The sequence below is a fragment of the Bos mutus genome, chromosome 7 (genome assembly GCF_027580195.1).
Source record: "Bos mutus isolate GX-2022 chromosome 7, NWIPB_WYAK_1.1, whole genome shotgun sequence".
NCBI classification, from domain to species: Eukaryota; Metazoa; Chordata; class Mammalia; order Artiodactyla; family Bovidae; genus Bos; species Bos mutus.
The window spans coordinates 59,039,363-59,054,027 of record NC_091623.1 but is presented as its reverse complement, the minus strand read 5'-3'; the positions used below and the strand labels follow the sequence as shown (position 1 = coordinate 59,054,027).

At 53.0% G+C, this 14,665-nt stretch overlaps 1 protein-coding gene across 1 annotated transcript in view; it reads left to right on the top strand.

Annotated features, from left to right (window-relative positions):
* Nucleotides 1-14,665, top strand: part of KDM4B (lysine demethylase 4B) — a 120,792-nt gene that overhangs the window by 27,111 nt on the left and 79,016 nt on the right. Inside the window, 1 exon segment of the mRNA XM_070373876.1 lies at nt 13,296-13,461. Coding sequence (XP_070229977.1) covers nt 13,321-13,461 — 141 coding nt within the window. The 5' untranslated portion in view covers nt 13,296-13,320.

The window sequence follows — 14,665 nt, the reverse complement described above, 5'->3', positions numbered from 1 at the left end:
TTCCATATATATGCGTTAGTATACTGTATTGGTGTTTTTCCTTCTGGCTTCACTCTATATAATAGGCTCCAGTTTCATCTACCTCATTAGAACTGATTCAAATGTATTCTTTTTAATGGCTGAGTAATACTCCATTGTGTATATGTACCACAGCTTTCTTATCCATTCGTCTGCTGATGGACATCTAGGTTGCTTCCATGTCCTGGCTATTATAAACAGTGCTGCGATGAACAATGGGGTACACGTGTCTCTTTCAGTTCTGGTTTCCTTGGTGTGTATGCCCAGCAGTGGGATTGCTGGGTCATAAGGCAGTTCTATTTCCAGTTTTTTAAGGAATCTCCACACTGTTCTCCATAGTGGCTGTACTAGTTTGCATTCCCACCAACAGTATAAGAGGGTTCTCTTTTCTCCACACCCTCTCCAGCATTTATTGCTTATAGACTTTTGGATCGCAGCCATTCTGACTGGTGTGAAATGCTACCTCATTGTGGTTTTGATTTGCATTTCTCTGATAATGAGTGACGTTGAGTATCTTTTCATGTGTTTGTTAGCCATCTGTATGTCGTCTTTGGAGAAATGTCTATTTAGTTCTTTGGCCCATTTTTTGATTGGGTCATTTATTTTTCTGGAATTGAGCTGCAGGAGTTGCTTGTATATTTTTGAGATTAGTTGTTTGTCAGTTGCTTCATTTGCTATTATTTTCTCCCATTCTGAAGGCTGTCTTTTCACCTTGCTTATAGTTTCCTTTGTTGTGCATAAACTTTTGATTTTAATTAGGTCCCATTTGTTTATTTTTGCTTTTATTTCCAATATTCTGGGAGGTGGGTCATAGAGGATCCTGCTGTGATTTATGTCGGAGAGTGTTTTGCCTATGTTCTCCTCTAAGAGTTTTATAGTTTCTGGTCTTACATTTAGATCTTTAATCCATTTTGAGTTTACTTTTGTGTATGGTGTTAGAAAGTGTTCTAATTTCATTCTTTTACAAGTGGTTGACCAGTTTTCCCAGCACCGTTTGTTAAAGAGATTGTCTTTTCTCCATTGTATATTCTTGCCTCCTTTGTCAAAGATAAGGTGTCCATATGTGCGTGGATTTATCTCTGGGCTTTCTATTTTGTTCCACTGATCTATATTTCTGTTTTTGTGCCAGTACCATACTGTCTTGATGACTGTGGCTTTGTAGTAGAGCCTGAAGTCAGGCAGGTTGATTCCTCCATTTCCATTCTTCTTTCTCAAGATCGCTTTGGCTATTCGAGGTTTTTTGTATTTCCGTACAAATTGTGAAATTATTTGTTCTAGCTCTGTGAAAAATACCTTTGGTAGCTTGATAGGATTGCATTGAATCTATAAATTGCTTTGGGTAGTATACTCATTTTCACTATATTGATTCTTCCAATCCATGAACACAGTATATTTCTCCATCTATTAGTGTCCTCTTTGATTTCTTTCACCAGTGTTTTATAGTTTTCTATATATAGATCTTTAGTTTCTTTAGGTAGATATATTCCTAAGTATTTTATTCTTTTCATTGCAATGGTGAATGGAATTGTTTCCTTAATTTCTCCTTCTATTTTCTCATTATTAGTGTATAGGAATGCAAGGGATTTCTGTGTGTTGATTTTATATCCTGCAACTTTACTATTTTCATTGATTAGCTCTAGTAATTTTCTGGTGGAGTCTTTAGGGTTTTCTATGTAGAGGATCATGTCATTTGCAAACAGTGAAGAGTTTTACTTCTTCTTTTCCAATTTGGATTCCTTTTATTTCTTTTTCTGCTCTGATTGCTGTGGCCAAAACTTCCAAAACTATGTTGAATAGTAGTGGTGAAAGTGGGCACCCTTGTCTTGTTCCTGACTTTAGGGGAAATGCTTTCAATTTTTCACCATTGAGGATAATGTTTGCTGTGGGTTTGTCATATATAGCTCTTATTATGTTGAGGTATGTTCCTTCTATTCCTGCTTTCTGGGGAATTTTTATCATAAATGGGTGTTGAATTTTGTCAAAGGCTTTCTCTGCATCTATTGATATAATCATATGGCTTTTATTTTTCAATTTGTTAATGTGGTGTATTGCATTGATTGATTAGTGGATATTGAAGAATTGTTGCATCCCTGGGATAAAGCCCACTTGGTCATGGTGTATGATCTTTTTAATGTGTTGTTGGATTCTGATTGCTAGAATTTTGTTAAGGATTTTTGCATCTGTGTTCATCAGTGATATTGGCCTGTAGTTTTCTTTTTTTGTGGCATCTTTGTCAGGTTTTGGTATTAGGGTGATGGTGGCCTCATAGAATGAGTTTGGAAGTTTACCTTCCTCTGCAGTTTTCTGGAAGAGTTTGAGTAGGATAGGTGTTAGCTCTTCTGTAAATTTTTGGTAGAATTCAGTGTGAAGCTGTCTGGACCTGGGCTTTTGTTTGCTGGAAGATTTCTGATTACAGTTTCAATTTCCGTGCTTGTGATGGGTGTGTTAAGATTTTCTATTTCTTCCTGGTTCAGTTTTGGAGAGTTGTACTTTTTTAAGAATTTGTCCATTTCTTCCACGTTGTCCATTTTATTGGCATGTAATTGCTGATAGTAGTCTCTTATGATCCTTTGTATTTCTGTGTTGTCTGTTGTGATCTCTCCATTTTCATTTCTAATTTTATTGATTTGATTTTTCTCCCTTTGTTTCTTGATGAGTCTGGCTAATGGTTTGTCAATTTTATTTATCCTTTCAAAGAACCAGCTTTTGGCTTTGTTGATTTTTGCTATGGTCTCTTTTGTTTCTTTTGCATTTATTTCTGTCCTGATTTTTAAGATTTCTTTCCTTCTACTAACCCTGGGGTTCTTCATTTCTTCCTTTTCTAGTTGCTTTAGTGTAGAGTTAGGTTATTTATTTGACTTTTTTCTTGTTTCTTGAGGTATGCCTGTATTATGGAGACTTACTTGTTGACTAGGGCCCTGCTTCATCCAGCTTGCCTCGTGTCTCCCTGGTGTCCTCTTCTGTCCCAGGACCCTGATCAGGAAGGGCCCCTGTGATGTTGAGACATCCCATCTCCTCAGGCTTCTCTGGGCTCTGGTAGTCCTCAGACTTTCCTTGTTGTTGATGCCCTGGACAGCTTTGAGGAGGACTAGGGTCAGAGATTTTGTTTAACTTTCCTCCTTGGGAGTTTGGTGTTTTTCTCATGGAGACACTGGGGCGCTGGGTGTGGGGAGAGGACACATGCGTGAGGCCGTTTCATCTTGGGATGCCTGCCACCAGCATGACTCTTCCCTGCTGGTGTTGACCTGGGTCCCCGGGCTGAGGTCATGCCTGTCAGGTGTCTCCACTGTAGAGTCATGCCACCCCCTTCCCATGCTGTCCCCTTTGGAAGGAGGTCACTGTGCCCAGCCGACACTTAAGCCCCCTCTGATCCCTTAGTCCTGGCTCCCCTTTGCCAGGTTGGCTGTGGCCGGGAAGGAGTCCAAGCCCCTGGTGGTGATAGGCTGGCCACGGTGTCCTCAGCCCTTATGGGAGCAAGAGAGGTGGGTGAGCCTAGCCCTGCATGGACAGAGGTCCGGGTGGACAGAGGCCTTGCCTTGCCTGTGGCCTGAGAACTGAGCTTTGACCTCAGCCTCGGAGCTTCCAGCCTCCTCTCCTGGGGTCAATGCTGTCATCCCCCAGAGCATGAGGGCAGGAGGCGCCATGGTCTCGGTGACCTTGCAGCCATGGGCAGCAATAGACTGGGGTCTGTCCAGCCGAGGACCACAGGCTCAGGCGGTCTCTGCCTAACCGCCAACGTGCTGCCGGGTCGTCATCGTCCTCCAGGGAGAGAGTGTGCCAAGAGGCAGTGACAAGTGACCGGGGAGACACATGGTCCATTAGACATGCGTGAAGGGGGCGTACCTGTGGGCACTGTGAATGAAAGGGCCCCCTCCTCCTTCGTCAGGGGGATGCGTATGGAAGCCTCCGGCTCAGTTTCTCTTTGCTGCTGTAACAAACGACCACAGATACAGTGGCTTAACACAACGTGGTCTGTCATCTCACTTCCCTGGAGGCCAGAAGTCTGACCCGGGTCTCACTGGGTTGGGACCAAGGCCTAGGCAGGGCTGTGTTCGTCATGGAGGCCCCAGGGGTGAATCTGTTTCTCTCCATTTCCAGCTTCTAGAGGCGCCGCATCCTCGGCTGGTGGGCCCTTGTCTTCAGAGCACATCGCTCTGACCTCTGCTGACTCTGACCCTCTCACCTCCCTCTCCGAAGGACCTTTGGGTGACACTGGGCCCCCTGATAATCCAGGAGCATCTGCCATGTCAAGATGCTTAATCCTGCCTGGAGTCTGTCGCCACCGAAGAGAGCGTAGTCACAGCTCCCGGGGACCAGGATGGGAATGTGCCGGGGGCCATTGTTCTGCCAGGCACAGCCGCATGGGGGCGGGGAGGGGGATGCCAGAGTAATCAAATCCCCAGACACCAGCTCTTGTTGCTGGCGGGGCAGGTGGCAGCCGGGCAAGTGGGAGAGGCCAGGGAGCCCTTGGGATCTCACGTTGCCATGGCGGCTTAGCAGGTTCAGAGGATGTGGCAAGCACCCGAGGCTGGTAATTCCACAGCTTGGTGTGGCCTTTCAGCCCTGGAGGTGGGACCTGTTAGAAGGCAGTTAAATCAGGACTTCCTTGGTAGGCCAGTGGTTAAGACTCCACACTTCCAGTGCAGGGGGCACAGGTTCAAAGCCTGGTTGAGGGAACTAAGATTCTACATGTCATGTGGCTCAGCCAAAAAAAATAAATAAATAAATGTACAGAAGACCATGAAATCAATTTAGTGGGTTGTACCCAAAAATTTTAGTAACCTAATTAAAATAAGAAAACATCAATAGGCATTGTCTATTGAAATGGTGTTTGTGGGACTCATGCTATTTAAAGCTACCACTGAGTTGGGGGAAGTACGGGGGACTTAGTTCCATGTAGCCAGGACCCCAGGGCCCTAGGACCTAGCTGCCCAGCCCAGAAGGTCAGCCCCCAGTGACCAGTCCAGCCTTGGGCAACATGTGCGAAGGCACTGGCAGGAAGGATCTGGCAGACCCCAAGCCCAGGTGTCTGGAAAGCGGGGGTGGGGAGGCCAGACTGTTGGGGCCCTGGCGCCACACCCCATGTTTGGAGTCTTGTCCTGTGTCCATTCAGCAAGTGTCCCTGAGCCCGGCTGTGAGTGCTGTGGTTGGGACCCTGTGCTCTGCAAGGGTCTCAGCTGCACAATGGCTGCTCCTGGGGGTATAGATGTCAGTCACCATGTGGCAGTTCGCATCCGACTGTCCTCCTCCAGGGGCACCTTCCCTGCCTGCGGGGTTCCCGAGGAGGCAGGACTTCGTGTACCTCTCCCAGGAGTGCCTGTACCCTAAGGCTTCCAGAAGCTTCTTGGGTCTGATGCGATTGTTCATGGAGGCCCTCACTTCCTCAGCTGATATTTAGGAGCTGAATGTAGACTGGGCCGTTTTTGAGAGGCTTTGGGGGAAAGGTGCTCGTGGTTGTGGATTTTCATGTCCCTGGAAATGTCTGAACAGAGGCAGGCATGCCTGGGCTACACGCAGCTGCGAGGTGCATAATTTGGAGTTGAGATCCAGCAGCCATCAGTTTCGTTCACCGTGCTTTTATTCTGTGCGTTTTAGAAACCATCGCCATTGCTGAAACCCAGCAGAAACCCTAAGAGAAGCCACTTACTGGCCTGTTGGTCTCTGCGGCCTCGCTCCCCACGACTGACAAGGAACCGTGAAGTAAGTGGTGTGTGGTTCCGTCCCCAGGGCTGCTGGTGGAGAAGACGGCCCTGTTTGGTTCTGAGTTCTTGGGTGTCCAGGGACCTGATGCCCCAAGAGGAGCCCGGAGCCCTCAGGGTGGTTCTGCTGGGTGGGTCTGTTCTCCTATGGGCTCCATGTCTGCACGTTGGCCCCTCACTTCTGGAAGCCCTGAGAAGCCTTGTGCGTTTCAGGGGACACCACCAGGCTTGCTCAGGACGAGCAGCTCTGTCTGTGTCGTGTCCCTGGGCGGGATGCCATATCTGGCTTCACTGAGGGGCATATTCACCTTACCGCAGTCATGGGGAGGGGAGGGTCTCTAAAAATGAAGAATTATTTTTTGAATGCTTTGAAAAGAATCCTGAAGCCCAGCTGCTTCTGAGTTTCAGCTCCAGGGTTTCCACCTTCTCCTGGACTTTTCTAATTAACCAGGGACAGAGGGTTCACAGAGGGTGGCCTCTGAAGGTGGCCTGAGGGGATCACTGGTGACAGGAGAGGGTGCAGCCTGAGTGTCTTGTGGTCAGCACCCACGGGTTGGGGAGGATTCAGGGTGGGACGAGCGGCCCCATGCTCCAAGCCACGGTGAAGAAGGCTCGTGTTCACTGTTTACCTGATCCGGAGGCTCCTACCAAGGCCTTGTGGCTGATGAGGGCCCAGCATGGACTAGAGCATGGTCTTGTGTGTTCTACCATGATTTAGGAACCCAGGAGCTGGGCCGTGGAGCTCAGGTTCCCCTCTCCCTAGGGTGGCGTGCAGGTTTTGCTCCTTAAAGGGTAGCTGTCAGGCCTCTGAGTCCAGGGTGTGGCCTGAGGACCCCTTGGCCCACCATCTGTTCTTGTAAATTAAGTTTTATTGGTGCATAGCTGCAACTGTTCATTGATGTCTCCCTTCTCACAGTGGTGGGATTGAGTGGTGCCCAAGGGGCTCTGTGGGCAGCCTCATGATGGGCACATCCTCTTGAGAGGGTCGTGACAAGGAGACCTTTTTTTTCAAAGTTCAAACAGATACTGAAGATTAGCAGCAGAAGGTGGTCTTAGCCCAAGTTTTTCAGTGGAGAAATGAGCTAAATGTTTCTTGTTTGCGCTTGTCGTTTTGAGCAAAGGCCCCGACCCTAGGGTACACATGACTGTTGATTCACCTGCCGCCTGCAGCTTGGGGGGAGGTACTTAAGTGGAAAGACTGGGTGTCGAACCAGGACACCCTTATTGCCTGAGTTGCCTGAGGTTGTGACCACGACCACGCCATTCATGGGGCTTATTGACGTTTCTTATTGAGGGCCAGTGCTGCTGGCCCTGCAGCATCTTCTGAGTGTGTGGGCCTGATCCTGGCTGATCCCAGGTGGTACATGCTTGCTCTGGGATCAGCCAAGTGGCTCTGGGAATGTGGAGGATGGGCCGAGCCTGGGGATAGAGCTCCAGGGCAGGACCTCTGCCGTGGTGTCACACAGCCCCGCTTACAGTTCACACCTCCTGAGTCCTCCGCACAGCTCAGCCGAGTGGCAGGGGGACTGATGAGGTGACAGCCTTGTACCCAGCCTGCGCTGGCACCAACATGAAGATGCAGGCCAAGGTCACCTGGGCGGGGACGAGCGGCTGGAAGCAGCTCCCAAGGCTTTCTGGGGCCACAGGCTGTGCTCGTGAGTCAGCTCTGCGGCCAGAGAGAGACTCCAGGCTTTGTGCCTGGGGTGCTGTCTGTGTCTGCGTGGTGGGAGGACGGAAGGGGTTGGGAGGGCAGCATTGCAGACCACTGGGTATTGCTTGGTCCTCTTCCTGGTTTTCTGGAAACTTCTGTCTGAGTGAGTGGGCAGAGGTGTTTGTCCTTCTAGGCCGCCCCTCACAGCTGCAGTCCTAGGTGGCAGGGGCGTGGTGACTGTTACTTATTTCTTTCTGTGATGGATTTTTTTTAATACTCTTTTTTAAAAATTTATTTTTGGCCCTGCTGGGTCTTGGTTGCTGAGCACATGGTTTTCTAGTTGCGGCGAGTCGGGGTACTCTTTGATGCAGAGTGTGGGCTTCACGTTGCAGAGCACAGCGTGGGCGCGTGGACTTCAGTAGTGTGTCTCATGAGGCTTAGTTGTCCAGAGGCATGGGGAATCTTCCGGGACCAGGGATCCAACCCATGTTGCCCGCGTCACGGGGCAGATTCTTAACCACTGACCTACCAGGGAAGCCCTATGTGCTAGATTTTTCTCATGGTGTTTGAGGGAGATGGAATAGTGCCCCCCGAGATGCTCAGGCCCTGATCATGGGACCTGTGAAGATGTTCCCTGACATAGCGAGAGGGTCTCAGCGGCTGGGACGATGTTACAGATCAGGAGATGGGTGCTCAGCCTGGCTTATCTGAGCTGTTTGACATCATCACAGGAGTCCTTCTAAGAAGGAGATGGGTTCAGAGAAGGAGACCTGGTGATGGAGGCAGAGGTCAGAGAAAAGAGTCTGAGAGACGGGAAAAAGAGTCTGAGAGACGGGAGATGCTGCACTGCTGGCTGTGAGGATGGAGGGAGGGGCCTGAGCCAGGCAGGTGGTGCCTCTAGCAGCTGGGAAAGTCAGGAGCCCCCAGAAGGCACACAGCTCACGAGAGATCCGCACAGGACTCCTGGCCCTCACAACTCGGAGGGCAGTTTGCGCCGTTGGAGCCCTAGGTTTGTGGAGCTTGTTTGGTGGCTGGCAGGAATGTGCACAGAGCTGAGGGCCTTGTGTGTTTCAGTCTTGGCGTCGTTCAGATAAGCGTCAGGATGGACCCCACCTGGCGCTCGGGCCCCGCCCCCACCCTGCGCCCACACAAGCCCCGTCAGGCTGTGCCCTCCCACCTTCCTGCCTCTGCGCTCTGCTCGCCTTGTCCATCTCACCCCTGGAGTAGGTTCAGTCCAGTTTCATGGGGCGGACTCAGGTTGAGGCCGTGTCCTCGCATCCTCTGAGGGGCCCCTGGCGCCTGTGCTCCCCCATCTTAGTGCTGCTGCTCCTGATGCATGGAGGCGGCACCCTGAGCCTCCGATCCAGCTGCACATGCCAGGGGCAAAGGTTTCTCTGATTTGGGCTGGGGATGTAGAAGGGCAGCAGGTAGTGGACCCGAGTGCCCCCTGGACTTCAGGCTCTGTGTGATCAGGGAGCACGCCTGGTGTGCAGGGAACCCAGGTGGTAGACAGTGCTCCATGCAGAGAAGGATGAAGTGGGGAACTGTATGCAGGTTTGAGGGACATGTGACAGAGTGCCAGGCCCACGTGGTAGGCTGGAGAGGGGGTCGGGACGGGGCTGGGAGTGTCATGCTCTGCCTCCGTGGTGCGTTTCGTCTTGACTCTTGTTGGAGGGGCAGCCGTTCCTCCTGGGCCCAAGCCTGCTCAGGAGCCCCTGGTTGTCGTCCCCTGTTGGGAACTGGGCTTTGGTGGCAGGAGCTGAGCCGAGATGGGGGCAGGCCCAGGGCTGGCCAGGAGTCCCAGGGAGGCTGGGGCTTTACCTGGGAGCAGGTGGAGCAGGTAGAGGGAGGGGCCGGGGGAGAAATCTGGGGGAGAGACACCTTTGGGGTGGGGGCATATTGTACTCAGAGAGCCCTGGAATCCTTTTCAAAGACGGTGCACTCCTCAAGGTTTAGCTGTGTTGTGAGGTTACGTTTTCTCCAGAGAACATACCATCCCACACAGTGAGTACTGTATTCTTGTCAAACCCCAGAGTTGCAGGTTCCCAAGGTTCAGTTCCTGGACAACATCTGCCATTAGCCTCAGAAACCCTTAGTCCAGGGCCCACTGGGTCAGAAAGATGAGACTGTCTCCTGGGGAGGCAGCGTCCCTGCCAGTCATCTCTTGTCTGAATCCTGGGTCTCAGATGGACAGATTGTGCCTGGCTGTAGGAGGCCCACCCCTTGGGGTATTTCTTACCCACCCTCTCCTGCCCGGGTTCCTGGGGGTGCCTACCCCAGGCAAGGGTCCAGATCCAAAGAGCCTTCTGCTCCTGGGAGGGGCGGGAAAGAGCCCTACCTGGTCACCGCGGTGTAGCACAAGTGGGGTGGCAACCTTCATGGGGGGCAGCCAGAGTACCCCCACGGCCCAGCCCACGAGTCCCCAAGTTTGAAGGCCACTGGGGGAGGTACCAGCGCAGGAGGGCCCCTCTGGGCTAGACTCACTGGGACCTAGAGAGCGGGGGATCACCTGTCAACCTGACTCAGTGCCCCCTCTTGTCAGATGTGTCTTGGTGAGGAGGAGCTGCCCAGGACGGCCGGGAAATGCCCGTCCCGTGTGGTCCTGCTCCTCCGTCCCAGGCGGTGGGGTGCAGGGGGCCTGGGGGGCCTCAGGAAGGCTAAGTCATGTAGGGTCTCCTGAACACATGACTTTAAAAAGAGGTAATCACTTCATTGAGAGGTGATTCACAGAGCAGTTTATCCATTTAGCTTGTGTAAAACTCCCCGGTTGTGGCCTGTATGGATGCTCTGCCCGTAGCCTCAGGATGAGGAGTGGGGAGAGAGGGGCACAGTCTTTCCTGCTAGGGACTTTGAGAGCTGGGGTGGGAGTGGGCGGGGGACCCACCAAGTGTCTCTGGAGTTGACACCTCCTGTAGACACCTCCTCCATGGCCGACCCAGGGGATGTCCTCCGTCTTTCATGAGGTGAGGGGCTCAGGTTTGGGGGAGCCCTCCTGTGGGCTGAAGAGATGAGGGCTCTAGTCGCCCATCCTGCCAGGCTCCAGAGGTTTTATTTAACTTTGCAAGTGCAGAACTTTTCTTTTCTTCTCCTCCACCCCAACCTCTGTTTCTTTTTTGGTGGGAGTAGCAGCTTTATTTGGTGAAGGCAATGGCACCCCACTCCAGTACTCTTGCCTGGAAAATCCCATGGACGGAGGAGCCTGGTGGGCTGCCGTCCATGGGGTCGCTAAGAGTCAGACACGACTGAGTGACTTCACTTTCACTTTTCACTTTCATGCACTGGAGAAGGAAATGGCAACCCACTCCAGTGTTCTTGCCTGGAGAATCCCAGGGACAGGGGAGCCTGGCGGGCTGCTGTCTATGGGGTCGCACAGAGTCGGACACGACTGAAGCGACTTAGCAGCAGCAGCAGCAGCAGCAGCAGCTTTACTGAGATTGACTCCACCCGTCAGCCAGTTCCTCCATTTAAAACACATAATTCTGACGTGTGTGTTCAGAGTCCTGCAGCCATCGCCACAGTTGACGAACATTTCCATCGCTCCCTAAAGAAACCCGACCTTAGCCTCCGGGGTCCTTCTGGGTCTGCTCCATCCCGCTGTGGCAAGTGTCAGGGCTTCCTTTCCTTCCGTGGCCGAGCGACACTCCCGACGTGCCACTGAGTGGAGGGGCTTGGTTTGCGTACCTTCATTTGCTGATGGGCACTCGAGGTGCTTCCACCTTTTGGCTGCTGTGAATCGTGCTGCTGTGGACATCTGTGTATAGGTTTTTGTGTGGACAGATGTTTCTCTTGGGTGTATACTTAGTAGTGGGATTGCTGACTTGTGTGGTCAGTGCCACATTCAACTTTTGGGGGAACTGCCGGGCTGTTTTCCCCAGCGGCGGCGCCAGCTGGGAGTCAGGGTTCCTGTTTCTCTGCCTCCTCGCCTGTGCTTGTCATTATCTGCTTTTTCGCTCTGGCTGTTGTGGGCAAGGTGTATCTCACTGTGGTTTCCATTTGCTTTTCCCTGGTGGCTGACCGCCTCGAGCATCTTTTCATGCGCTTATTGGCCATCTGTGTCTCTTTGGGAAAATGTCTGTTCGAGTCCTTTGCCCACTGTTTAATTGTGCTGTTTGTCTGTTCATGACTGAGTTGTTAGAGCCCCACTTGTCTTGGCACGGCATGGTCTGGTCAAGAGTGTGTCCATCTTTCTGGACTGTTCTGTGAGTTCCCTCATGGGGGTCCTCGGTCCCCCTGTGTTCCCAGGAGGTTGGCCCACGGCTGGATTTCAGTCGGATTCCTTGTGTTATTTTTTTAAGTATGCACGTGTTTGATTTTCATTTGCTCTTCTTCAAAGAAACGTGCCAGGGGTTATGGAATTTTGGGATTATAAACCATTTAAATTTTATTTTTCGTATTTACTTACTGAGAGCTTCGTTGCAAAGGGCATGAATAAGAGGAAAAACCTCACACCCGCCTCCCTTCTGAGCTGAACCTGCACGGCGGTGGCGGGTAGAGAAGCCCGGGCTCTTGCTGGGTGCAGCTGTAGGAAGCTCCACCTGCTCGCATCCCCGCCCCTCAATGGGAAAGTGGAGGGCGCTCGGGTGGGCAGGACCCTGGGGCCACCCCACTCTGCGCAGGACAGGCTGGTCTTGGGGGGAGACAGGTGTCCTGCTTGGGCTCATCTCCCACCAACAATGTGGGGTGGGGGTGGGGGGCAGTCCCTGAGGAAGGGTGGGCTCCCGCTTGGTGATGCAGTGGTGACCCTGCGTGTGCCAGGACCCCCAGAGTCTGTACCAGTCCTGCCAGCCGTGAGTGTGACCTTCACAGCAGGGCCTTGCCTGCTGCCCCCACCCCTGCCCCGTGTGCCCAAGTGTGGCGTGGGGTGGCCCAGGGCAGGGCCTGGTTCCAAGGAGCTGACGGGCTGAGCGGCTGTTCCTGGGCTTGTGCTGCCCTCTAGTGCCCACTGTGGGGAGTGTATTTGGAGAGCTGGTGGCTGTGACTTGGTGAATGGACACCGCCCCCCACTTCCCAGACAGGCAGGAGTCTTGCCCTTCTCACTACCCCCCGCCCCCGCTCACTTTGTGGGGGTGTGGACTTGGTGAGTTTTCCTCCGAGTTCTGGGTGTGCGTGCACTGGGGTTCCGACCTTGTCCACATCCTGGAGCGAGTCTGGTTTTCTCTTGTTTGGAGAATTTAATCTGCCAACAGGGACCCTTCCCCATTGTGTTTCCCTGACTAGGATGGTCCACAGCCTCCCTGCTGGCCCCTGTGACTCTCAGAACAGGAGGGGCCTCTCTAGCCTGCAGCCTCGTCACCTGGAAGAGGTCCCCCCCTCCTCTGACTCTCCCCCTCTGTGCCATGTGGTCCAGGCTTGGCTGTAGCCCGGGGTGATGGGGCTCTGCTCTCCTGGTTTTGGGTCCTGCCTTGTGCAGCCCGTGGGTCACTCACGTGGGTCGCTGGGGCCTGGGTTCACTGACAGCAGCCGGTCCAGTGCTGGAGGGACCCAGGCGCTGCTCGCCTGCCTGCCTACCTGCCCGTGGTGGCCCTGCCCGAGGAGGGCTTCCCTGTTCAGGAAACACACACACACATATGACCTTACTCCCTTTTCCAGTCTGCCCCATGCCGCTGCCCCTGGAGTCCAGCTCCACGATCAATGTCAGTGAATCTGGACGTGACCCTGATATGAAAAGATTTTTATTTCCAAGGCCTCTCATTTGAAATGGGGGCTCAGGCCTTTAGCATCGCAGGGGCTCTTAGGACGAGGCCAGCTCTGTCTGTAACTAATTGAAGTCATTTGGTCTTTTGTGCTGGAGATGAAGCAGCCCTGGCTCCCCTGGGCCCCATTCAGCTGCACAGCCTCTGTCCTTGGGTGGGGTGCTTTGGGCCCTCGGGGTGGGGGCAGGGGGCCGGCTGGTGGTGGTGGTACTGACCTCCTCTGTCTCCTCACAGGTGTGGCCATCCCTCCACCGCAGCCATGGGGTCTGAGGACCATGGGGCCCAGAACCCAAGCTGTAAGATCATGACGTTCCGCCCAACCATGGAGGAATTCAAGGACTTCAACAAATATGTGGCCTACATTGAGTCCCAGGGGGCCCACCGGGCGGGCCTGGCCAAGGTGAGTGACCCCCGGCCCTGTAGCCACTTTCCATGGCTGCTGCCCTGTACCCCCCCAGGACTTGGGGCCCATGAGGCACCCATTAATCCGCTCCTTGAGCCCCTTATTTATTAAGGACACCTGTACGTTCTTTCCCCAAGCCCAGCACTGTTTTGGGCACCGGGATCCCCGAGGGCATGGACGCAGGGTGGGACTCAGAGCATCGTGATGGGACGGGCAGCCACCTCACCTCCCTGGGGCTTCGCGGAGTTGATGCTGAAGAGGGCTGACTTTCTGCCTTCATATTCCTCCTTAGACACGTTTTTTGGGAGACTGTCATGTACGTGGGCAAGTTCAAATTTTGTGATGGGGTCCAGGGAGAGCGAGTGGCCCCCTGACCCCAGCCCGCCCGCCTGGAGCAACAGGGCACCAGTTCCTCCATCTCTTCCCATGCCTTTCCCACATGGATGTGAGCATGCGCGCATGCCATAGATGGCTGCCCTCACCCTTCTGTGCAGGGGACAGGTCTCGGAGAGCCCCTTGGTGTGCGTGTGAGCCTGTGTATACCTGTGTACACATGGTTCTGCCCAGCACGTAATCTGGGAGATTAATCTGGGAGCCTGTTTGGGGTTCTCTGAGTTGCTTCCCATATGCCTGTCATTGCGTCTCACACTCAGTCCTCTGTTAGTGATGCTGGGGGTCGCCCAGCCTTTTCTGCAAAGGCCAGATAGGAAATATTTTCAGATTCTTGGGCCGGACTGTCTGTCACCACCTCTCAGCTCGGCAGCTGTGGTTGATTCGCATCCCCACAGGCCTGGCTGTGTGCCCGTACAACCTGATGTATAGACATCAAAGTGAAGGTTTCATAGAATTTTCACCCATTTTGAAATAAGTCTTCTTTGTCATTTTCCCTTAACCATTTAAAAATGAAAAAAAAGAACACGGCGTCAGCTTGCTGGCTGGACAGAAGCAGGTGGTGGGTGGTCCTGGGCCGCAGGCCCTGGGGTCTGTCCCCCAGGCGGGGTCTGCCATGAGGGGCAGGTGCGCTGGCCCCCCCCATCCTCGGGTGGCTTTGGTGGCTGTGTCATACCCATGCTTTTCGTCTCAGCTGCATGGAGAGCGAGAGGAGCGCCGTGGGCCTGTGGGGCCTCCTCCCCCTGATCTCTCTTCCTTGCACACCCCCCTCCCCCGCAACCCCTTTGCACAGACTCAGCAGAACATTTTC